Here is a 25,571-nt window from a genome sequence, read left to right on the forward strand (position 1 = left end):
ACTCGTCGGCTCTATTCTCACCTCCCTCAGCTCCCCTGCTGTTGGTTGGCCTGAATCCAGTGATGGTCTTCATGCCCCTCCACACCTCTCTCATGCTGTTCTGCTGGAGTTTCCACTCCAGCTTCCTCCTGTAATTGTCCTTAGCCTCTCTGATCTTGTCCTTTAGTAACACCAATATTCAAGTGTAGGGATGTTTTGCCAGTTCTGGACTTGGACAGTTGTGTCAAACTGACTTCCCTCTAACCAATGAGAAGCGGGCTTCATTCCTCAAGAAATATGCTAGATACATAAGTTCTTCCAAGGCAGGAATGACATATGCTTACAACTGCACTGCCAAACAATAACAGAATGGATGTACCAAACTGTTCACTGTAATTTTCTTTCTTCAAATCTCTGCTGATGCTGAGATGAACAAAAGAAAAAAAAATCAGACATTGAGCCAGCTATATAAATGGTAGCTGATGGGGTTTTAACTATGTGGAGTAAAAAAATCCCTATTTGCTTAAGAATTATGGCACAGGCAGACCTCAACTCTGAAACAGTTTCCATATCAAAACAATGTTTAATATTTTGGGTGGCAACACTTCAGCGGGCAGTAAGGACAAGGGACTCTGATTCCAAAGATGAATGGGGAATCAAATGAGAGACATATGGTCATCCCCGTCTAACAGTCCCTCCGTGGAAGTGCAAACACTCTTTGAGGAGGCAGGTGGAGTGAGAACACATTTTATGTCTGAAACATAAACATTAAAAGGGTTATTTCGTGAGACGGATACCTGTTGTGGTTGGATTTAAGAAAACATGCAGAGAATGAGCCAAGCAGATGCAGCTCAGGGTGACGGGTCTGAAGTTGATTTCCAAGAAATTGTATTGTGAGAACCAAAATCACGTTCTCATGTCGTGGAAAGAGCAGCAGCTAGGGTTGAGCTAGGCCAGGTCTATGAGTCAGAGTGGACAGAGTAGAAGGAATTAATCTAAAGGGAACGATGGGCGGAAAATAGGTAAAGAGAGATTGAGCATTACCTAGTGTAAATTAATCCAGGGCTTTAGGACCTGACCTCCTGAGACCCTGCGTCATATGGGTACATAACGTTTTGGCTTTTCTGCACCTTATACGTCATCCTGCTCAGTAAAGTGTTTAATACTTTGTTGATATTAAGCCATTGTCCCCATAAGATGACTTAATATCTGTTAAAAGATTATGATTTTTTTATTTTTTACATTATCTGATCCAACTAAACCCAAACAGCTGGGAGAAATTAAAAATACTTCCCAAACGACAGCTCAGGTTTCAGAAAGTATATTAAAATATGATTAAAGTAGTCTGTGAGTCATGAATAACGAAGTTAAGCGTGTTACTTGTCATCACTTTACTCCAGTATTCACATTTCTACCACTATATCTCTGTGTTGAGTTCAAGGGGTTAAGTGAAAGTAGGTAAAACGGTTGTTCAAAGGAATATGACAAAACTTCCTGTCACAGTCTTTCTTCCCTCCCTTAAATGGCTGGTTTCACAGACTAAGCTCAAATTAAGCCAGGCCTCAATGTGGATTAGTTAGCCTACTATCAGCTGCCCTAAATTCAGCTTAGTTAATCAGAAGTGTGTCATGGCCCAGGATATTGGACTCTTTGGAATATTTGGCCTTGTTTACTAAAATCTTCGATCATCAGTTCTTAGTTTGGTTATAGCGTTTATTTTGTTTTGCTCTTAACTCTCATTTTGGTTTGTATTAGAGGTTGTTTTTTAATCCTTTAGTGTTTCATGTCAAGTGTATTTATTTGTCTGCATTTCTCTGTTTAGTTATTGTTTCTAACTTTCCATTTTGTTTGGGCAGTTATTTGTCCCGTGTCTTGAGTTTAGTTTTACTTCCTTCCTCTTGTCTCGCTGACTTCATTGTCTTCAAACTGTGTCTTGTTTACCTTCTGCTTTCACTTACCCTGATGACCTTAGAGTATGCGTATGTGTATAAATAGACTCGTCTTTCCTTGAAGTCTTTCTCACTGTGTCTGTTGAATCATCGCTGTGTCACTGCTCGTTTGAAGAATTTGGATTTCATTTTTGTCCCAATGTGCCCTGCCACCACCTTCAATAAGAAGTTTGCCTTTTGTTTGATGATTTTATCTCCCGAGTCTGCATTTAGGTCCTTGAACCAGCATTATGTGACAAAATCAATGCCTGTTGTAAGACATTCATAAAAACCCAAAATAAAAGATGAAACATCATCGTTGGTACAAGTCTTGAGAGAAACCAGTGGCAGAGGCAAACATTCAAAAATATTTTAGTGAGCATGAAAAAAATAAAAGGAAACAAAAAAATTCTGTTAATCCATGAAATTGTTGTTGATAATCAAAAACATGTAACTGCTACTGAGCAAAATAAAAAGAGAGGCTGAATCCACTTTGCTGTGACTTCAGTGGAAATGAAACCACAAGAACAATAGTTATCTCATATTTCTTATATTCATAACATCAATTATTTTGAAAGTTCTCTACTCTTAGAGACAAACCTTGTTCTGCATCACTTAAAGCCAGGCCGGTTTTTGACTAATGAATAAAATGAGTGGGCGTAGAAACCAAGAATATGGAAGATATTACACAACTATCAAAGTGAAAGATTCCAGATGATGAAAACCTCAAAGTGATCTGAAGTGCACTGGAATTAGCGGCTTCATTTTTGTCCTGACAGGCCTCCGTACTGCATGCTAGCTCCCTCATAAGCAACAGTAATATGAAGTTAAACATGCATTAAACTTAATTCTTAACATTAATCATAGATTTACTCTCACCTTTCCTCTTGCAAATAGCTTGCATTGTAGCATATTTAAAGATAAGTAAAGTTCAGTGCAATGCACGATATTACTTTTGTAAGATGATAAACACTTTTTTTTTTACATGTGCTGCAAAGTAAGGTTTATTTTCCTACTGAGTGCTTTCAGGTTTGCAAGAGTTTAAGACTTTTGATTTTGTAAGTGAAGACCTCAGAGTAGACCTAGACTAGAAACAAATCCAAGTCAAAATTATTACATAATATTAAAAGAAAAATGCAACTCACAAATACATGAGAGACTGGAGCCCAGTGAAGGTGTCCTGGGACAAGCTGCTTAGCGGGTTATGGTCCAACATCCTGACACACAAAACAAGATTACCCAGTTTGACTGCTTAATTGCATTAAATAAGTCATTGGTGATTACAATTTCTTTAGATAAGTGTTACAAATGTGACCCAATATGATTTTTAAACAAATGTGATTTTCAGTATTTCACAATAGCAGCATACAGTACAACATTAGCTCTTGTGTTTTACAGAAGAATTTAGAAAGAAGGGAAAAAACTACTTGAGTCAAGTAAGATTTCACGGGTAGAAAAAAAGCTCAATCCACACATCTGTGCACCGTTTAAACTTGTTATTTTTGCACCATTTCCACTTCTCCACTCTGCTGCTTAAATAAATAATTTTATATCCAGCTAGTGGATTTGTTTCCAACCTGTGGATCAAATGGACAACTTTTGCATCTCAACCTTTAAAATTAAAAGCAAAATTAACAAAATGTTGCAGTCTTTGGATAACTTTTTTTTAACACAGTCTCCTTGCTACCATGTATTCGTATTTGTGACTATTGAAAGTGCACATCTGTATGCTTTTGAGTTACTTACAGCCACTCCAATTGATTTAGATCCCCGAACACACCGGGACTGAGGAAGGAGATTAAGTTCTCACTGAGAAACCTGAGAGAAAGCATGAAAAGCACAAGAAGTTTGGTCATAAAAAAAGGCAACTATAATGACTACATTTGAAAGTAACAAAATACAGCAAAGGTATAATCATAGGACATACCCGTAGTTTTGGGTATGATTCTTGGTCAGACAAAAATTGAAGTCATCTTTAGACAGTTTAAATAAATGATGGCATTTTTTCCACAGTTTTATTTGTTGACATTTCATAAACTAAATCTCTCTCTCTCTCTCTCTTTTTTTTTTTTTTTTTAAATGCACAGCTTTGCTCATTCCCACAGACTCCACAGAAAAGCCTGGAGTCAAAACACAAATTACAACTGCTTTTCTCCATGTAAGAAATAAGTACTACTCAGGTTAAAAAAAATTAATTGAAGTTGACCTGTAACACAAAAGAGAACTGAAGGAAAACAAAATTAATACACTTGCTTCAGGGGAAATGAGGCAGGATACTTACAACCTCTTTAGATTGTGCAGACTGCTGAATGTATGCTTAGATATGAAGTGGAGGCTGTTGTTCTGCAGAAACCTGAAAACAGAACAGAATAAAAATAACAAATGCTCTTTTATTTCAAACTATGTTTGAGACAATAGGAAAAACAGAAAACTTTCATATGCTCTTAAAATCCTATTTTCACCTGTAAGAGAAATATTATTGTTACCCTTTATTACATAATTATTAAGAAATAACACAGAAAATGTATCTTCTTGTCAACAGACAAGTAGATGGAACAGTCATTTACTGGAAAAACTGGATGCTCAGGTCCAGTATGTCACACTATAAGGCCGCTGTACCAAACTACTAAATGAAAACGTGTATTAAAAGTGTAGAAATCAATACACTCCTTGAGCCGTTGTCATTTCTGAGCTACTATTACTACAGATTCTAAAGGAAGGATAAAATCAAATAAAAGTGATTTGACATTTGCCATTACTAAAAACTAAATTGCCCAGAAACAGACAGCGAAAAAACAAAAACACAAGGATGGCAGCATAAAAATACTCACAGTCTCTCCAGGGCAGAGTATTCTGAGAAAACAAAATCGGACAACACTCGGATCTCATTGCTCCTCAGGGACCTGTAACACAACCCATCAAATGTGGCTGTAAGAAAAACACAAACATACGTTTTGCACAAAGAGGAAAAAACGGAGAGAAAGCGATGAAATGTCTGACACGTTATGTGCAATAAACCATCACACAAACTACAGGCATGCAGAAATATGTATAATATATATAAATTTAATTTGGCACTGACTAATAAAAATAAGTGAATGCGATTTTTGAAAGAACTGTAGCTGCAATTCACACAAGGCTCAGTATAACTTTTGTAATTAGTCTGCTGACAATCATACCCTATTTTTCCCCCCAGGATATTAAACTGTGCTTCAATATTTTAATATAGATCTAAAATATAAATAAAAATCTTTTCAACTTTTCAATCTCAATTTTTTAAACTTTTATCTTCAGTATTCAAATCAATGGATCAATAAATTATTACAGTAACAAGCAATTGAGCTGATGGAATGAGAAAAGCAAGATTAATGAGATATATATATATATATATTTTTTTTTTCTTTTCTTTAGAGACATGCAGAGAGGTTTTTCTCCATTTAGTCAGTATCCATGGGCTCTCCAAACCTGTAAACCTTTGTGGCTGTACCATGTATGGTTGTGGGACTGTGACAGACAGAGAAACACCTTTGAGTACTCAAAACTACCTCTTTTGTTGTTCTTGGCGTATAGCTGTCTTCAAGGCCATATTTTGCCACGGTGACACACCCACAATGACATGGGCTGTTGTTACCTGCCAAGCCGTTACAGCTTGTAATAACCTAACCTACAAAATAACAAATCACTTGAAGAGGACAGAGTGCTTGGAGTCAAAGGACACTTACAGCCAGGTAACATTTGGCGAGAGCGACGGAACATCCTGCAGGCTGACCTCCACACACTCAACATCTGTCTGTATGCAGTCACAGCTCTCTGGAAACTCCTGCAATACTACACACACACATTGTTTTTTATTTAGAGGCTCATTGAAAATTATTTGTCGAATGAAAACATGGCATTTGTTTTTCTCCAGAGCCCAACACAGTTCTCCCTCAGTGTCAACATAACAGTCAATTCTGTGAGTCGTGTGCTGTCGTATCCAGCTGTCAGAATTTGCTAATTGCTGTCCATTAATCTTTGGTGGGGCAACTTTTTCTTTTCTAGGTCACATCATTTGTATTATTTGCTAGCTGATGTCAAAAACTGATCATATTTTCCTTCTTTGATCATTTGTATCATGTCTCTCTGTGGTCTACATGTATTAATGTATCTGTGAAGGTTCTCAGTCATCCAGGTCATCGTAGTCTAAGGAGCTTGCAAAGAAAAGCGTCTGGACTTCTTTAGGTTGGTTTCACCTCTCATCCGAGAAGCTTTTTCAGTTCTAGGGTCAAATGGTGGAGAGTCCCATATTTCTACCCCGGGGTGTATTAATGTGCACACACACACTTACAACACTCATTGAGGAAGTACTGGTCCACAGGGTTAGTCTTCTGTAGTGTGCGGGCAAATAAATCTGCCCATCCGATGTTGTCCCCTGCCAAAGCAAAGAACAAAGAGTTAAATTCACTTGACTGGATAGTAATGATAGTTTATCAAGGTTTTCCTACACTGGCATCACCAGCACATGAGCATTATGGGTACTTTCAGCTGCTCCCTTCTTTTCAAACGAATCACCACAGTACATGGATCCAAACCGGATGCCATTCCCGATGCAACTCTCCCATTTTTCCTGGCTTGGGAACGGCGCTAGGAGTACATTAGCTCGTGACCGCCTGACGCTGGGTTTGTCTACTCCCAGTCGCAAATCAGGAATCTGTTGCATGTTAGGCGTATGTGTTGACCCACCTCACCACGAAGTCACCACCAGAGTATAAGCATTATACTGTGTCAAATGACCTGACATATCCTTGGAACATTATAAGCATTTTAAACGCATCCCTAATGCTATACTGGGAGCTATAAGTGCCCACAAATCAGAAACAGCTTTGACAAATCAGTACCGATGAGGAACAGCAATGATGGAGCAATATTTTCTGTTTTATGGGACTGAGCTACTTTTTTGAAACGATTTTATCCCAGTTTTTTCACAAAATGAACTCTAAAGCCTCATCTACCATAGCTACATCTTTCTAAAGCTACTAACAAAAAACCCTAATCTGTTATCAAGCTTCTCTTTAAGAAACATACAAAATATGCCAATCATTATCACAGTGCTGTGTAAAAATGTTCCAAGGAGACAGATTTCTTGTTTTTTTTTTGTTTTTTTTTAACGGTCTTTCAAAGTTTCTCTTTGGACATTGTCTGCTTTTTCAATCGTTTTCAGTCCAGTCCTTGTATATGACCATTTTCAGAGAAATATTTGTTTGTTAAGCCACCCATAAATCATTCAATCATATAAAAAGCACCTGACTCAAGGGATGAACCACTTCTGTGTCTACAGGTAACATACAACTTAGCACAAAAAACCTGAATTAGATCTTCAGGTAATTTCTTACTAGAAGCTGGTCACAATGTGCATGAAAGTGATTTGAGCCTAGTGTAAATAACGGGGAACAAAAACACAGAAATCTTATGGGTGCAATCATTACCAGGGATTATCGCATAAAAAGGAAATGAAAAAGAGCTTCATAGTACTTTTGTCATGGGGGCAGAACGATCTGGAACTGGTGCAGATGTCCTTCTGTCTTCTAGTTGCAGTACTTCTTCAGTACTTACAGAAGCAGAGCGAACAAAAAAAGGGATAAACATTTTTTAACTGGCAGGTAATTTTTGAAAGTTTTCTGAAACGATCTGCAAAACAAACAGTGTGCAGGATAAACTGGTTAGATTTATGATGTCCTTCAACAAAGTACTTACTTTCCTTCTTTGAGTACATTTCAGAGCAGATTGAACTTGTATAAAGTAAAGAAGTAAAAGCACTTCAGTACTTTTTAACTTCTACTTAAATAAAGAATACCTATACTTTTGTGCAAATTACACAAGAACTGGACTGAAAATTAGTGGGAACAGGTCTTATGGAGTGATGAATATGAATTTGATATCTTTAATTGGTCTGGTCTGGTCTGTGCATGGAGGAGGTCAGGAGAGAGGTACAACTCCTGTCAAAATTGATGGAATTCACGTATCATCAGTACCATCAGATTCTGATCCAGCCTGAATACCAACTGGTCTGTGTCAAGTGTCTGATTGGCAGTAGCTTCACTTTTGAGCATGATAATGGTAAAAACGCACCATGGAGCACGATTCCTGAAGAAATTACAATAGAGCTTGTCTAAGAGAGTTCAGGCTGTATTGAAGAACAAAGGTGTTCATACCAAATATTCACTTTCAAGCTTGTTAACATTGTACAGACTCCATTTTTGGCTTATATACTGTACTTTTGCTGTTCCAATTTTCCTAAGAAAATTAAAAAAAAAAGAAGATTGATAAAGTGCACAAAGTGAACTTCTTTACTGCTGTGCTTGTCATCGTTATGGCAGTGTTGCATAGTGTGGTGGTGAGGCAGATGACAAGAATGGAGAAGTAATATAACACAGAGTGGATTTCTGATAACTAGCATGCCCTCGCAGACAGACTGAAACTAATTTGCGCTCCTTCTTGACCTGGGTGATGAGAAAACTATGCTCTGCAGAAATGAAAACGTTTCATAAAAAGGGCTTAAATGATTAAAACAAAAAAAAACAAAAAAATACTAACTCATGTTTACCGTGGGACTAATGCTAAAACAAGCATCCTAGGGAGTGTTTACGAAATAGTTACAAACACATTGGCATTTTAATTGACAATGACTGATGAATATTTGAATGGCGTAGCGACTCTCGACTGTTAATTAAAAGAAATAGATTATTCTCGGATGTCATGGTAACATTTATAGTATTCTTTTACACAATAGAGGTAATATCCAACAGATGATGACCCTGGTCTTGAATGGTAATTTGAAACAGATTAGTTCTCTAAAACTGGCAAAAACGGGATGTTTCTTTTGGAAAATTACTCTTGGCTCTTGGCTTCAGTCTTTTTCTGAGGCTTTGGAGATTGTCAGGATTACAGTCTTCGTGCCCATGCTCAGCTGGTTGATTTGCAGTTGCAGGAAGACTGTCATGAGAGTTTGATCCAGTGGCTAATACTCCGAGGCCCAAGAGAGGTTGTAGGAAAGTGAGGCTTGATTTGGTCTGTAGTCCCACCAAAGAAAAGAAGGGTTCTTTTGTTTAAGGCGCATGTCACTCCTAATTATCGATGTATAACAAACAGAAGTTCCTTCACTGCTTTATTTATGACACTCAATGGCAGGGGGTAAGTGAAGGTCTGGAGAGGTATATCTCTAGTGAATGAGAACTGAAATGCATAATGCTGGGCTGCGGCAACAGGCCAGAATAAAGGAAGTCAGGACCCGTTGCCATCCTCATGGACTCTGTTTCTGACAGTTTAGTCAGAAATATGCACATGAGTATCCCATCTGAGGTCATTTTGTGTGACTCTGGCATTGGTAGTCCTGGTCCTCCTCCCACAAAGGAGTACACACCAGACCTGATGCTTGATCGACGCCCTTCTACAGTACTTCTTGTGTAACAGCTTTTCTCCTGTTTCAAGTAGTCTTGCTGCAAGACTACCATGCTGTCTGTACCTCAAAATTTTGAATGAAAACTAAGGTATTCAAGATCAGCTTTATTGATTGAAAACTGACCAAAAGCTTATAACCTAGAAACTACGATTCTTACAAGTGTGGTGTGAATTCTCAACAATAATATTGTATGAAGTTTTAAAATATTTCATATTTGATCACTGACTCTCTTTTTAGGGGCAATAGATTGATCTGAAGGTCAAAGTGTTAAGAAGAAGCACTACAAGAGTGCAAACTCCAACTATATAAGGTTTTGCACTCTTTTAGTGCTTCTTAACACTTTAAGAAGAAGCAGTATTTACCTTAAAGGGAATCTGCCTGTTAAATATGACATCATTAGCTATTTCCAGGTCCAAAAGCCCTTCAGTTCTCAAACAAACGCTACAGCATGACTGAGAGTTAAAAGCCGTCAAAATTCTTTCATCTTTAATAAAATGATCAGCATGTCTGCCTAACCAGGTGTAACTATCAAATTTAACATCCAGGCATCCATGAAAAACAGGATTATGAAGTTTAACAGAGTTAGAAGTTAGTGGGGAGTTAGCTTGCTAGTTTTTATTTAAGATGATATACCATGTTCTGACTGAGAAAAATTAAAACATATAGCTCTGCATTCACTTCGGATATAAATGAAGAAGGAAAACTAAACAGCAGTGACATTTTTAGGGTTACCGATGGTGGGCTAGCTAGCATATGGTGGTGTGCTACGTGGTTGCTAGTGTTGGGATTAAATAATTTGTAGTGCCTCAATAATGCTATGCTTCTTATTAATAATAACTGTTATAAAGTTATATAGTGTAGTATTAAGTGGACACAACCCTGAAAAATAAAGGCATGAGACCACGTGTCCTTGGGGAGTAGAAAGCTGTAGCCTCTCGCTCACGCTTCCCTGGGAAAATGTAGATAAGAGGGGACCATCTCTAGAGGAAAGTTACTGAGACACTGTTGTTTAGACTAGAATGAGAGAGCTTCTGTAATAAAACTGTTAGTGGCACACCACCATTTTGAGATCCGTGGCAGAGTGTCATGCAGGACGCATCTCCCTTCTAGAAGTAATAAAGTGTTAAACATTCTACTGAGCAGTGTTTTGTCTTCCATTAGATGCCTCTGAGGAATCAAAAGAACTTGGTGAAGTGTTGATATTTATAATTGGGGGCTCGTCCGGGATTTGAACCCAGAATCTCTCTACACAGCTATGGTTAGGATAACATAAACACATTAGCACAGCGACACTGGAGTATAACTGCTAACTTTTTCCCATAGATTTTATTTCCAATAAAAGTTAACGTGAGAGTTCCCGATAGGTGGAAACAAATGCAATCGCACGTCAGGAAGAAGCTTCCAAACTTCAGTCAGGTCAACATCTGAGATACATCGACAGCACAGGGTTAGCCATTAATATACTGCTGCACGTTTTAGATTACTCGCTATGAAAAAGTCCTGATCCTCACATTCATGTACTCACTCAAATCTTTGTTAGCCTCAAAGTGATTCTTTTCTGACCCATTCAAATATTTGGTGTCAGGCAAACCGCGAACAGCTGTAGTTACATCGTTAGGTTTTAAAAACTGAGCTTTAAAATGTGCTGCAGATGAACAGGGGTAATAAAAACCCAGAGAAGCCCATGGTGATCACTGACTATTTTTAGACAGTTGTTTATATTAAATAGAACAAGATCCAACACAATAAAACACAAAAGAGAAGACAAGATCCTTAATGAATGCAGTGTAGTTTCGACCAGGAAGCAGGGATTGTACATGATCACTAAACAACCTGCTAGTCGTTAATGCTACTATTGAATGCTGTTTATATTATTTATTCCTTTGTTTTGAAATGTACAAAAAAAAAAAGTAGGAGTAGGTAATGGACAACAGGCACTGATTTATAAATAACTAAACATGAATACCTTAAACTTATTGTATAATATTATACTACAGGATATTTCTGACTGGGCTTGTCGTTCTCTTTGTCTTGCTAAAACTTTTAGTGTCACCTTGAAAGAAAGACAGTTATGAAGTGAAATCACAGGTTAAAATGTGAATTTTCGACTCATGTAAGGTTAAATAAGGCCAAATCTTCATTTCATTAGTTCAGCGTTTCATAAAATGCGAGCTACAAACATCTAAAGTTTATTTAAAAATTCTAACTTATATTAAAAAATAAGAAAATATAATAAAGTCAATATAAACAACATACTATTCCCTTAAAAGTAAATACTGCCTTTGGTCATTTATAACCACTGTTACACTGGCTCACACTTACCACACTGTCTCTCATCAGCTCCATTGGGACAGTCTTTGTGTCCATTACACTGCAAAACTTGAGGGAGGCACTCACTCGTGTTTCCACATGGGAATTGGCCAAGAGGGCATCTAACCCCTTCTTCCACCCAGCTGGTCTCCAGAGCTGAGAAAGGGAGAGGAAAATATAAGAAGAAGGTGCAAATTTATCCAGATAAGAATTAAAATACACAACAAAAATGAAAATAATGCAAAAACATATTTAAAAGAAATGAAAATGGGCTGATAATATTGCACTGATACCTGTGAGTTAGGAGAGATCAACTCGTGCAGCTCTAGGCAACAAAAACGTCAGGTGCAGACCAAATTTAATCATGAAATTCATAAAGAATTCATCAATCTGAGGGTTTTCTGTGTATTTTTAAAAACTATTTCAAAAACACCCCTAATAAATCCATCAAAGGTATCATTAAATCTTTGACTAGACTGCTTTTTTTCTTTTGCATCTGTGTCCCACACATAACGACTTGTAAACCATCGTGTCTGATCAGAGAATTCATTTATTTTAAGGTCTTTCACAGTGAGTCAGACACATGACTCTTTAGTTAGCATGATGTACTTTAAAACAAACCAGAAAGAAATTCCTCATTATTTTTATTTATTTTTTGCCTGTTGTAAAGAAACATGAATAACTGAATGCAGACCTTTTCCTGACATAAAAAAAAAAAAATCACAAAATGTTCCGTCTTTTACATGTTTTTTTCCCCGTCCACTAGATTTACCAGTAATCAAACCTAAATATACATTGGCTTTTTAGTGCTTTTTTCCATCTTCTGTCTTGAAGTATTTCTTTCAGACGGGGTTATTAGCTGCAGATTTTTGGCTGCACATTCTTGATGCTCTGTTGAGCTGAGATCTGGGGGGCTGTGGAGGTCATTTGGGTACAGTGAACTCATCGCCATGTTCAAGAAACCCGTTTGAGATGATTTGACATGGTGCATTATCCTGCTGCCATCAGCTGATGGATACACATGAAGGGACAGCAACAACACTCAGGAGCTGTTGAGTTTAAACAACGTTCAGTTGGCACTGATGGGGCCAAAGCGTGCCAAGAAAATAACCATCAAACTATTATACCATTAGCAGCAGCCTGGAGCATGAATTCTGACCGTACATTCAAATGTTTCAGCAGAAACTGAGACCTATCAGCCTATAATAATAATAATGGATTGGATTTATATACCGCTTTTCAAGGCACCCAAAGCGCTTTACAATGCCGCTATTCATTCACTCTCACATTCACACACTGATGGAGGCAAGCTACAGCTGTAGCCACAGCTGCCGTGGGGCAGACTGACAGAAGCGATCGGCCCCTCTGGCCAACACCAGTAAACGGTAGGGTAAAGTGTCTTGCCCAAGGACACAACGACCAGGACAGAGAGCCCGGGGATCGAACCGGCGACCTTCCGGTTACAGATGCGAGACTCAAAAATCCCAACCCCCTGAGCCACGGGGCGACCAGGGGGTTGGGATTTTTGAGTCTCGGTGAGCCTGTGCAAATTAGAGCCTAATTTTCTGTTCTTAGCTGTGTGGTCCCTGTTTTCTTTTTTCAAAAACCACTCTGTATTACATTTGCTTTCCTATCAGCTCACAGCAGTCTAGCCATTCTCCTCTGACCTCTGACATTTACAAGACCCTAGAGCACTGCCGCTCACAGGATTTTTTTATTCCTCTTTTTTGGAACATCCTCCGTAAACCCTAAAGATGGTTGTGTGGGAAAATTCTGAGACCAACACGAACAACTGTGCCACATTCAAAGTCCCTCAAATCACCTTTATTCCCACATTCTGCTGCTCAGTTTGAGCTTCAGCAGTTTGTATTAATTTTTTTTTCATACCAAAGAGGTATACTGGAAACCAAGAGTGACAAACCCACAGGCTTTCTTAGCGTTAGCTGGTTCAACAAACACAGAAATCTCTCTGGGCTATCCCAGTGACAGATATCAGCTTTTTCTGCATTTGTCACTTTGTCTCTTCTTCTACACAAAATAGATCAAGTGTTACCTGCTTTGATTAAGAGGAACAGGGATGGGGAAAATAAAGCAAAACAGCACTGCTGGGGCTTAATTTACCATTTATCATTACTTATCATCTGTTATTACCATTGTTTAATCATGGCAGCTGCTCACTAGAGCCTCATTCTGTTTGCTTGATCATGATACTGAAGAAAAATATTAAGGTCGGAAACTCACACTGTTAAAATGCTTAACCAATATTAACAGCAGGGCAGAAATGAATCAATCTGCAGAAACATGTAAAATAGTTTTTATCTAATGAACAATGAACCTGATGTTCTGTGGGCTTGAAACAATTACCGGGATTATTCAAACAGGCCAAAGTCTCATCTTGTTCATGCTGATGATAAACAAGAATCAGAGTGCAGAGATAAACCGTTAAAGTCCCAAAACCCAGAGTGTTCTTGTCTCCTAATGTAATTTCCTAACGTAACATTATTACCTCATAAAACATGTGCAGCATTTCAACCTTAAAATACATGATTTTATTGCCTTTTTTGGATGTAAAACACAGTCCTGAGAAACACATTTGGGTCCTTAAGCTGTTCAATGCTCCGGTATGTACACACGTTATACTAAATGCTAAAGGAATATCAGTGATAGCTGTTTAGCAGAACTCTGTGTAAAAACAAACACGTGAATATTTCAAAATACTTTTTTTGTTAATCAAAGCAGTTCTCAAAGTTTCAGCAAGAAAACAGGCACATTTGTGACCCATCTTTCTTTCCTCAGAAACTCCCTATCAATTATCTAAAAACTTTTATTGTTCTTGTCATATTCACTTAGTACTATTGCAAAAAAGGTAATAAGCGTTACTTCGTTACTTAAACCATGATTTTTTTGTGAGTGTCTCATGACAATGATGTAAGCAAGTGCGACGTTCGTGACAACAGCTCAAGAATGGATAATATGTCACACTGCTTACGAGCAGAGATGGGCGTGTTACTGTAATCTGATTACTTTTTTCAAGTAACGAGTAAAGTAAGGGATTACTATTGCAAAAACGGTAATTAGATTACCGTTACTTTCCCGTGGGAACGCTGCGTTACTGCGTTACTAAAACCGTGATTTTTTGCGAGAATGTCTCATGACAGTGACGTAGTGACAACAGCTGTGTGCAGATCAACAATGGATCATATATCGAGTGCAGGAGAGAGTATGAGCGTGCAGTGTTTAAAGCTTGGAAGTACTGACCTTACTTTGAGTTTGATTCCATAAAAAGTGACAAAAACATTAGCGTCCATCGTGCCTGGGAAGAAAACTTCTTTTTACAGCGAAAAAAAACGCTAAACTTCCGAGCAAGCACCTAGTGCGCTATGACGTAATGGGAAACTCGCAGAGAAACTCACGGATTCTTCCATTGACCGCGGCACACCTGCACCAGGGTAAAGGTCCTGCTTTACAGGTGAAAATAGAGCAACAGGACCTCTGAGTCTTTGACTTTATTTATTTTCTGCTGTGTTTTACTTGCATCTATTTGAAAGACTGAGTGCAAACACAAAAAATATTTTATTTTATGTGCTGGAATGTGTAGAAAATAGGTTTAAATGTTAAACTAATTTATTCAAGTCAGAGAATGTTGCATATAATTAAATTTTTACTTGATGCATAAAGTTAAAAGATTAAAACTGATAAAACAAGTTTAAAAAAAGAGACTTTTCCATTTGATTACATTTTGTATGATGGATTATGTAGAAAAAGTAGAATTGGGCTGAAAGATCTATCGCTTTATCACCTATAGGGGCAGGGATAGCTCAGTAGGTAAAGTGGTCGCCCCATGATCGGAAGGTCGGCGGTTCGAATCCACTTAACGGCTACCCTGAGGTACCCCTGAGCAAGGTACCGTCCCTACACACTGCTCCCCGGGCACCTGCTTAGTGGGCTGCCCACTGCTTCACTGAGTGAATGGGTCAAATGCAGAGTAATTAGTTACTGATTACTTTTTTCAAGTAACTTGACCAACACTGCTTACGAGTTATGAAATTATTCTTGAAAACTGACAAGATATTTTTTTTTGCTGATCCCTTATTTCTCCAGGGGTCTCCACAGCACATGTATCTGCATGTTTGAATTGGCACTGAGTTTACACCGTATGCCCCTCCTGAAGCAACTCTCCCATTTTTCTAGGCTTGAGCCCAGCACTAGTAGTTCTCTAAGTCATGACCTCTGAGGTTGGGTTTGTCTCTGCTCACAGTCTCAAACTGTGGGTGTTTTGTATGTATAGTAAATCTGTTAACCAGCTACAGATTAGCACTCACAGTGTGTCATGGCTCTGGAGCCAGCGTTTATGTGTTTGGGCTCTTGATTTTGGGTTATTTAATATTCTGAGGCTTTGCTTCTTACTATAGTTGTAATTCCTCTGTTTAATATTTGTTCTCGGGTCTTCTTATTTTTTTTTGTAGTCTTTGTGTATCCGTTATCATGCCTCCCCTGTGTTCCACGTACCATGTTTAGTCAGTGGTGAATCCATGTTTATTTTCCCTTTTGTGAAGTTTGTGTGCCTCAGTTTCAGTTTCTGTCTGTTGTCCTGTGTTCATCGTGTTCTGTTTTGTGACATTAAGTGTATTCAGTTTAGCTGTGTGCCCATGTGTCTCCTCTTCCTCTAATCACCTGCCTCTACATTTACTTTCTGAGTCTCTCTTTGTCCCTTGACAGAGCATTAGTCACCATCCCCTCCTAGTGTTTCTAGTTTTCCAGAGTTTGTTGCCTTTTATTAGAGATGGCACAATACCACTTTTTTACGTCCGATACCGATATCATAAATTTGGATATCTGCTGATACAGATATGAATCCGATATAGTGACAAGACAAGAACTAACAGACTTAAAAACTCCTTTGTCCCACACGCCATCAAACTGTTTAACTCCTCTCTGGAGGGGAGAGGGAGGGGAAACAGGAGGACAAAGGAGGGGGGAACAACTAAGCTGTAGTGCCTCTTCACCTCACTGTGCAATACCTTTTGTGCAATACTTTTGTAAATAGTCAACAGTGCAATAGACCTCAATACTTGAAATGTGCAATTCACTTGTATTTTTATTTTTATTTTTTATTCCTATTTATTCTATTTATCCCCTTCGTATATTTTATTTATATTGTCTCTGTATTATATATGTGTGTGTGTGTGTGTGTGTGTATATATATATATAATATTCTGTAACTCTGTAACTTCTGTCGGTGCTGTGCTTTTTTGGAAATCGAATTTCCCAGAGGAACCCACCCGAGGGATTAATAAAGTTCTATCTTATCTTATCTTATCTTATCTTATCTTATCTTATCTTATCTTATCTTATCTTATCTTATCTTATCTTATCTTAGTGTATTTTATAATCAATACAACTGTTTTTTTTTAAATATCTTGCTACATTTTGTATACGTTCATACTCAAGTTTTAAAAAATAAAACATTAAAGCTATTCTGTTATACCTGTATGCAAAAAATACACTGCACCCAAAATATTTCATAGTTCAGCAATACTGATCAATCTAATAAACCTACTCCATCCTCCCTATTCTGGTATTTTAAAGAGTACTTAGCAGAAATATGTGTTTGTAAGCATTCCCACGTTAAGCTTAACAACCGATATATAGAGCGACTGCCTCTTCTTCTCTCCCTCTCCTGTTGCTACTTGAAATCATGAAACTGATCAATGATCAGTTGATCGGCTTTTCTGTTGCGAGTCCGCCTCTCTTGTTTGTTCATCGCCCACTTCGCACCAGAAAGAGGAAACCAGCGGCTGAATAACAGAAGCACGTTTAAGCTTGATAATCTGTTGTTAGAATTTATTTAATATTACTTTCTACGTGTAGCTGATGGCTGGTAACTGTGCAGGGGCGGGTCTAGCAAAGTTTTGCCGGGGGGGCAGGTAGGGCATCAACAGGGGAAAGGGGGCACAAAGACATACTTTTCTTTCTTATTCTCATTTAAAATGTTGAGCTTTTAATAAATAATTATCTGAATCTTACAACCAAAGTTTTCATGTGATGTAAAATGTAAATAAGTCCATTACTGTATATAGTAACTGTTAAGTCTAATAGTTAGTAGGATATGTACTCTTTTTTCCTTTGGGAAGGTACCATCTGTGCAGTCTGCAATTCTGTTGAAGAAAGGTGTTGAATCTATTTAATTACTGTAGAAAAATTATTGATTTCTGTGCATTTGTTTTACACATGCATTAAATTAAAGTTGATTACGATGAGGCAGAGGGTGGTGGGTAGTTCCTTATGTTTTTTTGCTGGAAGTTGATTGTTGTTTAATATTTCCCCCAAGTACTCTTTAAAATATCAGAATAGGGAGGATGGTGTAGGTTTATTAGATTGATCAGTATTGCTGAACTTTGGGTGCAGTGTATTTTTTTGCATACAGGTATAACAGAATAGCTTTAGTGTTTTGTTTTTTAAAACTTGAGTATGAACTTATACAAAATGCAGCAAGATATTTAAAAAAAAACAGTTGCATTGATTATAAAATACAAATGCTCAACCAGACCGCCGACATGTCTCGCACGCCACAGCTGCTCTATCACGTGACGCATACCGCTCCGACGTGAGGTCACGAGTTGGGCTACGCCATGTCGCAAGTTTTGTGAAATATTTTTGTGATATTTAATGGATCGGATTACATTGACTGATACGTAATATCAGGTTGGTCCATCCCTACCTTTTATATTTTGTTGAATTTTTGTATTTACTTGTGAGTCTGCATTTTGGGTCCAAACTCGTCACTTCACAACATGACACAGTGAGGAAAAAATGCTGACATTCACTTTGAATGTCCTCGCTCTCATCAGAATACAGATGTAAACAACGAGTCAAGGTTTTACTTCAAACCCACTGTGCCAGAGAACAGGGCCAGTGCACACGTGGTTTATTAATCATTTATTATTAATGTGTAATGATTAGCTAGATCCACCAGCTTTTATTGTTGTTTTTTTGCACATTAAGCATAAAAAACGAAAACACATTCAATGGAATGCAAGTGAATGTGACTGACCAGGGAATAAAGAAAAGACGTCACAGTTTTTAAAGCCCTCTGCCGATCAGATCCACAATATGTTATGGATATTTTAATTCCCCAATTTCCCTTCAGTTCATTGAGGTCATCCTCCCGAAAACTTCTCTCAGTGGTCTCCTCTCTCCTAAAAAACGTGCCGAGGCAAGCTTTCTCTGCTGTTGCTTCTGGGCTCTGGAATAATCTGTCTTCCCACATAAGAACCGGTCCAGTGATTCGCAATTTTAAATCAAACGCAAACACAAGTCAAGCCTGAGATGCTTCGTGGTTTTGTCAAACCATGTTTCCATTACATTGGATTTTATTTGTGCATTTAATTTTCTAATTGATTTTTTTATTTAAGCCCTTTTATAAATTTAACCCAGGGCGTTTATACAATTTTATTTTGTTATCTCATTTAAATGGTTACTGTCATGTTTTTTTTTAATCTTTGTTTATGTGATCTTGTTGCTATGTACACTTACAGTGTAAGTAAAGTTACCTGACTTAATGAGTGAGCTCTCCAAATAGGGAATTTTAAGGCTCATAGTGTTGGTATGTTAAACCGAATCCCCGTTTTCTTTGTGTCATGTCAGAAAATGTGGGCCCTGATCCACAGTTTTAATAATAGTGATTAACAGTACTGTAAAAATTTGCGATAGAAAACATGCAATTTAAACAATGCAACGATTTACTTTCAACATAAATATTAAGAAAAACAATGCACTTAAAGTTTTTTCCATGCTTTATGTAATATGTAGAACAGCGATGCTGAACTCATCTTAAATTGAGGGCCACATACAGCTCACATTGATCCAATTTTCCAAATGGGCCAGATTTGAGTCTTTGAGGATCAATTCAGGCCCCTGAACCTTATGATTGACACCACTCATGTAGAAACAACAAAAATTCCCTGACCACTTTTATGTGGTTTTTCAGGTTCCTGGCAGTTGCTGTGAAATCAATTTCTAAAGCCCTGGTCATAGAGACCCGTCAGTAACGCCCTAGTAACCACTGGTTGCTAAGGAAAATAGATAATTCTCTATTCAGTTGACAATAATAAAAAAAAATAATAGAAAAAAGAAAAAAATTGTCTAATATACAATAAATAAACGATATAGTTAAAATAAAGGTGTGACAGGCGCATAGTGAGGGCTTACGGAAAGTTTCAGGCTTTTTAAGATTTACTACTGCTTGCTGATGTTTAGTCAGTGGGTGTTTGGAGGCAAATTGCCATCTTCAGTGCAAACTACAGGCAGCCCTAGCAATCTGACACCAACCAAAGCAGTCTTAGGGAAGTTTGTAGCGTGGAACCCTCTTTGACGCCAATCGAGGAATACTCACTTTTCCCTAGTGACCGAAGGTCCTGCAGGCTGCCAGGACTGTGAGACTGAAGCTAAAAGCAGCAACTAATAAAAGAGAAAGTGAAATGTGGCTGTGACATCTTCTTTTTGTGAATGCCTGTTTCAGTACTTCGAAACCAGAGGTGTCAGTCGTTTTATATCACGGGCCACATACAGCCTGCTTTAAACATAAGTGGGCAAACTGGTGAAACTCTGCTTCCTGTGTAAAGAAGTCAAATTTTTTAACTGTTTTTCTACATGTTAAAGAAAAAGCTGCTGTTACAAAAACGGAAATCTGTCAGCGTGACTCTGCAAAATTACAGAATAAGTTCTGGCAGCTCATTGCTCAGACTGTCCAGTTTTCTATTTTTATTTTTGTTTATTTTTTTAACAGTAGTCATAAAACAGGATTGGAGAAGTTTGAAACCTTTTGTCCTCCACAATAGAAAATAGCTGAAAATAAAAAAAGGTATCACTGTAGCCAGCCCCTAATTCTATAAATTCTGCACTCAGCTTTGCATTGAAATGCAGCCAGACACTGCTCAGTTTGCTTCACTTTTTCCCAACACGCTTGCATTTGAATCCAGTGTTTTGCCAAAAATTGATTGTCCGCCAAAAATCGCTATAAAAGCTATAAATCACTCGTTGGTCCATAACATGTGAAATTATGGTCCCTCGTGAACAGTATAATTCATATAATTCATCTTGAGCTACAAACATTCCTGTCAGCATGTAGTTTTTGGCACTTTTCATATATCCTTTATTTATCCAGTTAAAGGGTCTGGCCAAGTGGGCGGCAGAAATTGCAAAAATATAGCAATAGTTCTACAAAGATATTTTAATTGGTTATAATGTAGGTAAAATGATGAGGTCCTTAAGATACTTGCAAACATTATATTTCATATATAACCCCTTTGTCCTGTCCACTAGTCTATTTACCAATACGAGTAAGGACATTACAGATAAAAAAGGTTTTGGCAGTTCTGCCATCTCTCTGTGTACTTGACCTGCAGCACTACACTTGCTGTCTTGGAACGTCTGCCCCGTTCCTTCCTTCACACAATGGCCGATTGATTGGCTGAATGGTGTGCCAGTCCCATCCCTGCCTGCAAGGATTTTCAGCAGGGTTTAAAGTTAGTCTCCCACTTACTAACGGGCCAATAATAACTGACACATAAAATTATCTACTGGGGTGGATATAATTGTATTGGACACCACATCCTGCCCACGGGCTGTACATTTGACACCCCTGGTATAAACTGTTGCTGCTGTTATGTCTATGACTGTGAAAGAAAACCCTCTCATGGGCACAAAATATGGCTCAAGGGTCAGAACAACTCCGTGAAACAGCTGTAAAACCCAAGTGCTCTCGAGCTTCTGGACACTCTTGTTCAGGGTTTTCTGCTGGAGAGACGAATTCGTGGTTCCATCAATTACAACAAGTCTTCCAGCAGCAAAGCAACCCCAGACCGTCACACTATAGTGGTATACCACCACCATGTTTGATTGTTGGTATCATATTCTTTTTACGTAATGCCTTGTAATGACTTTTTCACACACGGTCAGGTCGACTTTTTCCCCTTAATAAATAAAATCAGCATTTGAACACTGCATTTCGTATTTGCACTGCATGTTTTTGTCCAATATTAAAATTTGTTTGATAATCTGAAAAACCTAAGTGCAAGAAATATAAAAAAAGATGAAATCAGGATGATGGAAATGTTATTTTCACAGCACGATTCTTTTAAGTTTGTGATCTCACTCTTTGATTTTAAAGCCAGAACTTACTCGTGCAAAATTTGTGGAGTTTAGTATAATCCCGCACTGCATGCATCATGTTTTAATTCATGTTCAAATTGTTGGTGACTGAGTTGTTTGTTGGATGAATTACAGGCCACTTCCATCAAAGGATCAACACTCTGTTCTGTTTTTGTGTATGATGAACATAGAAAGAGAGATACAGCCTGCTTTACTTGAAATATGACCACATTTGAGAGAACTCAGGCAGTCATGGAAGAAAACAGTATACCGGTGTCTCGAGAGTCTTCCAATAACCATAAAGATAGACTTAATTTCACACCTTTGTCTGAGGCAGAGGGAACATTCACACATAAAGAGAGCAGTGGAGAAAGAACACAAAGTGACATCATGTCTGCCTCTGTGCTGCCTGTTCACCTCGAGTGTTTCTATTCAGTCACCAACGGGTCAAATATCAGGTGATCAACGCCAATACATACTCAAATGATGATTTTATGCATATCTGTAAATATATTAAATATATTAATAAAATCAAAACTTCTTCAATTTGCAGATTTTTTTTCTCCAAATTTTAAAAATAAGCATGATTTTGAGATAAGCTGAGGAGCCTCTGATTCACATCACTGTAACTTCAAAACCTAAATTAGCCCAAAACACTGAATTGTAAAAACAGTAATGGGTTTCACTACTGGCTGAATTATTGCTCTTGCTTCACTGTATTTTCTGCAGTTGAACCTCCCTGGCTGCACAACTGGAAACATCTGTAGTGCAGGTGAGCTGAACACAGAAAATAATCCTGACCAGAAAGAGGGAAGGACTGGCGCAACCTGTGCTGTCAGCTGCTTGTTGATCCATGACTCATAGATTAAATCAGTAAACTCAAGAGCGTCCTGGACACTGAATTAAAATGTAAAAAATGGGGTCCGTTCTGTAAACATGTATTAAATAAACTCTTGTAAGTGATGCAGCTGATAATTTCCTGAAGTGTGAATGTTGTGTGGTCTCTTGTTTGCCGCCTGACTCACACATGCCTCCGTCATGATGTTAGCACTGCTCATTATTAATGTCCCCCTTTTGTTTTTTTTAAAAAAACAAAGCCTACAGTATTAAACACATATAATTTATTGATCTTCATATTAGGAAGTGGTGATTTTCTTAAGAGTTAATTAGGCGCTTATAGACAACATCACACAGTCAAACTTTTCTAATGCTGTGGGAGATGAGATGAGTCTCAGGGTGGCAAGTTGTGGAAGAAATGTTCATTCATGTTGCAGTGGATGAAAAAAAAATCAGAAAAACGTAAAATAATATCATTCATACTTTAATTCGTCACAATGGTTGATACAGTTTCGTCCCGTTGAGCAATTTAGCGCTTACACAAATTCTCGGCAATGCAAATTCAAGCCTATCAGAGCGTCCGTATCGCATCCTGAATTTTAGGGTCTGTGTTCGTTTTGTTTCTCTCAGATCATTCTGCTCACGCTGAAATGAGCACTCGCAGTGTGTTTGAGACTTTTCCACCCTCTGCGGCAGGAATAACACCTCAGTCCGTCTCAGATCACTGCAGGACAGACGAGACTCTTTGAAAGGGGAGCGCATGGTTTCAATCCTGCAGTTAACAGTGTAAATAATGCTGCGCAGATTTTTTGCCCCTTCGTGTTTCTCGATATTCGTGTCCATCAAACATGCTGGCACATGAACAAAAAATAAAAAAAAAATTGAATCTGTTTAAAGTACGAAGAATAATTGAAATAACCTATTGAATGCATTAAAGTGTCTTTACCTTTCAAATGAATGTGGGTCAAGTGGATGAGCAACATGACGGCAGGTACATTCATCCTGAGGCTGTGAGGCTGTCCTGCTCCCGCTGCGCTCCGGCACTGGTGTCAAGCCAGCCTCCAATTCGAGACTTGCAGTCAAGCCAGCCTCCAGTTTGTTTTACGTTCCCTGTGTATTCAAAGTATTACGGGAATGGATGTGGAAACCGGATTTCAAAATAAAAGCCAACTTCGAGTGAATTAACAGATATGTTAAGAACATAATAACATATAATTTAGGCTTTTTTTTTTTTTTTTACAAACTCTAATGTTAGATCTATATGACACAGCCTTGTACCCTAATTGTGCCCTGTCACTATCAAGGCCATCTTATTTTGGATTTCAAAGTAAAAGCCCTGTGAATCTTCATTTTTGAACTACTCTTTCAATGACTTAATAATGCTCTTAAAAGCAAAAGTCGTATTTCCAAATACTATTTGAACTTTATATCAACACTTTCCAACCACAGTCTTTTTACAGTGATACCATATCAATATCAAGTCAGTCTGATTTTGCCTTTCATAGTAATGGCCCTTTGAAATTGTCCATAATTGACTTAATCTTCTAACGATTCAAAATGCTCTAAAATGAAAAATTCTTGTTTCCACAGGGTAATTCCACCTTAGATCAACAGTATACAGCCCCACAGTGATACCATATCAATATCAAGTCATTCTGATTATGCCTTCCAAAATAAAAGCCTTTTTAAATTGTCCATAATTGACCTAACTTTCAGTGATTTCAAAATGTTTTAAAATGGAAATTTCCTGTTTCCACAGGGTAATTCCACTCCAGATCAACAGTATACAACCTCACGATGTTACCATATCAATATCAAGACATTCTGATATTGCTTTAAAAAATAAAAGCATTTTCAAACTGCCCATATCTGAGTTGCTCCTGGAACAATTTCAAAATGCTCTAAAATGGCACATTCCTGTTTCCACAGGGTAATTCCACTTTAGATCAACAGTATACAGCCCCACAGTGATACCATATCAATATCAAGTCATTCTGATTATGCCTTCCAAAATAAATGCCCTTTCAAATTGAGCATATATACGACCTACTTTTTTAACGATTTCAAAATGTTCTTAAAAAGAATTTTGCTGTTTCCACAGGATAATTTCACTTTAGGTCAACAGTATACAACCTCACGATGTTACCATATCAATATCAAGTCATTCTGATTATGCCTTCCAAAATAAAAGACTTTTCAAATTGCCAAGATACGACCTACTCTTTTAAAGATTTCAAAATGCTCTAAAAGTGAAAATTGCTGTTTCCACAGGATAATTTCACTTTAGGTCAACAGTATACAACCTCACGATGTTACCACATCAATATCAAGTCATTCTGATTTTGCTTTCAAAAATAAAAGCATTTTCAAAATGCCCATATCTGACTTGATCCTGGAACAATTTCAAAATGCTCTAAAATGGAAAATTCCTGTTTCCACAGGGTAATTCCACCTTAGATCAACAGTATACAGCCCCACAGTGATACCATATTAATATCAAGTCATTCTGATTATGCCTTCCAAAATAAAAGACTTTTCAAATTGCCAAGATACGACCTACTCTTTTAACGATTTCAAAATGCTCTTAAATTGAAAGATGCTGTTTCCACAGGATAATTCCACTTTAGATCAACAGTATCCAACCCGACAGTAAAACCATGTAAATTTCATGTTGGTCTGATTTCGCCTTTCAAATTAATGGCCCGTCGAATTTGTCCATATGTGATATACTCTTTCAATTATTTCAGAATGTTTTAAAAATGAAAATTGCTGTTTCAACACATATTGGGTTTTCATTTTGAAAAGCAAAATCAGACTCAATTGATTATGACAGAATTGAATCATAAAGATGATGTAAAAGGAAGCTGAAATTGCCACTAGGTTGTAATTGATAGTACGTTTATATTTTAAGTCTGTGGAAAGATGTC

General features: G+C 37.7%; 1 protein-coding gene across 1 annotated transcript in view; it reads right to left on the minus strand.

Moving 5' to 3' along the window:
• rxfp2a (relaxin family peptide receptor 2a) overlaps positions 1-23,645 on the minus strand; it is a 45,080-nt gene extending 21,435 nt beyond the window's left edge. The window contains exons 1-8 of the mRNA XM_085419620.1: positions 23,591-23,645; positions 11,668-11,811; positions 6,235-6,318; positions 5,630-5,735; positions 4,739-4,810; positions 4,189-4,260; positions 3,654-3,725; positions 3,053-3,124 (exon numbers count right to left, since the gene is read on the minus strand). Coding sequence (XP_085275746.1) covers positions 3,053-3,124; positions 3,654-3,725; positions 4,189-4,260; positions 4,739-4,810; positions 5,630-5,735; positions 6,235-6,318; positions 11,668-11,811; positions 23,591-23,645 — 677 coding nt within the window. The remainder of the gene's footprint in view (positions 1-3,052; positions 3,125-3,653; positions 3,726-4,188; positions 4,261-4,738; positions 4,811-5,629; positions 5,736-6,234; positions 6,319-11,667; positions 11,812-23,590) is intronic.
• Positions 23,646-25,571: the final 1,926 nt, after the last annotated feature.

This window comes from Rhamphochromis longiceps, linkage group LG10, assembly GCF_057381845.1.
Source record: "Rhamphochromis longiceps isolate RC_006_pf linkage group LG10, R_longiceps_female_GT1.1, whole genome shotgun sequence".
Taxonomy (NCBI): Eukaryota; Metazoa; Chordata; class Actinopteri; order Cichliformes; family Cichlidae; genus Rhamphochromis; species Rhamphochromis longiceps.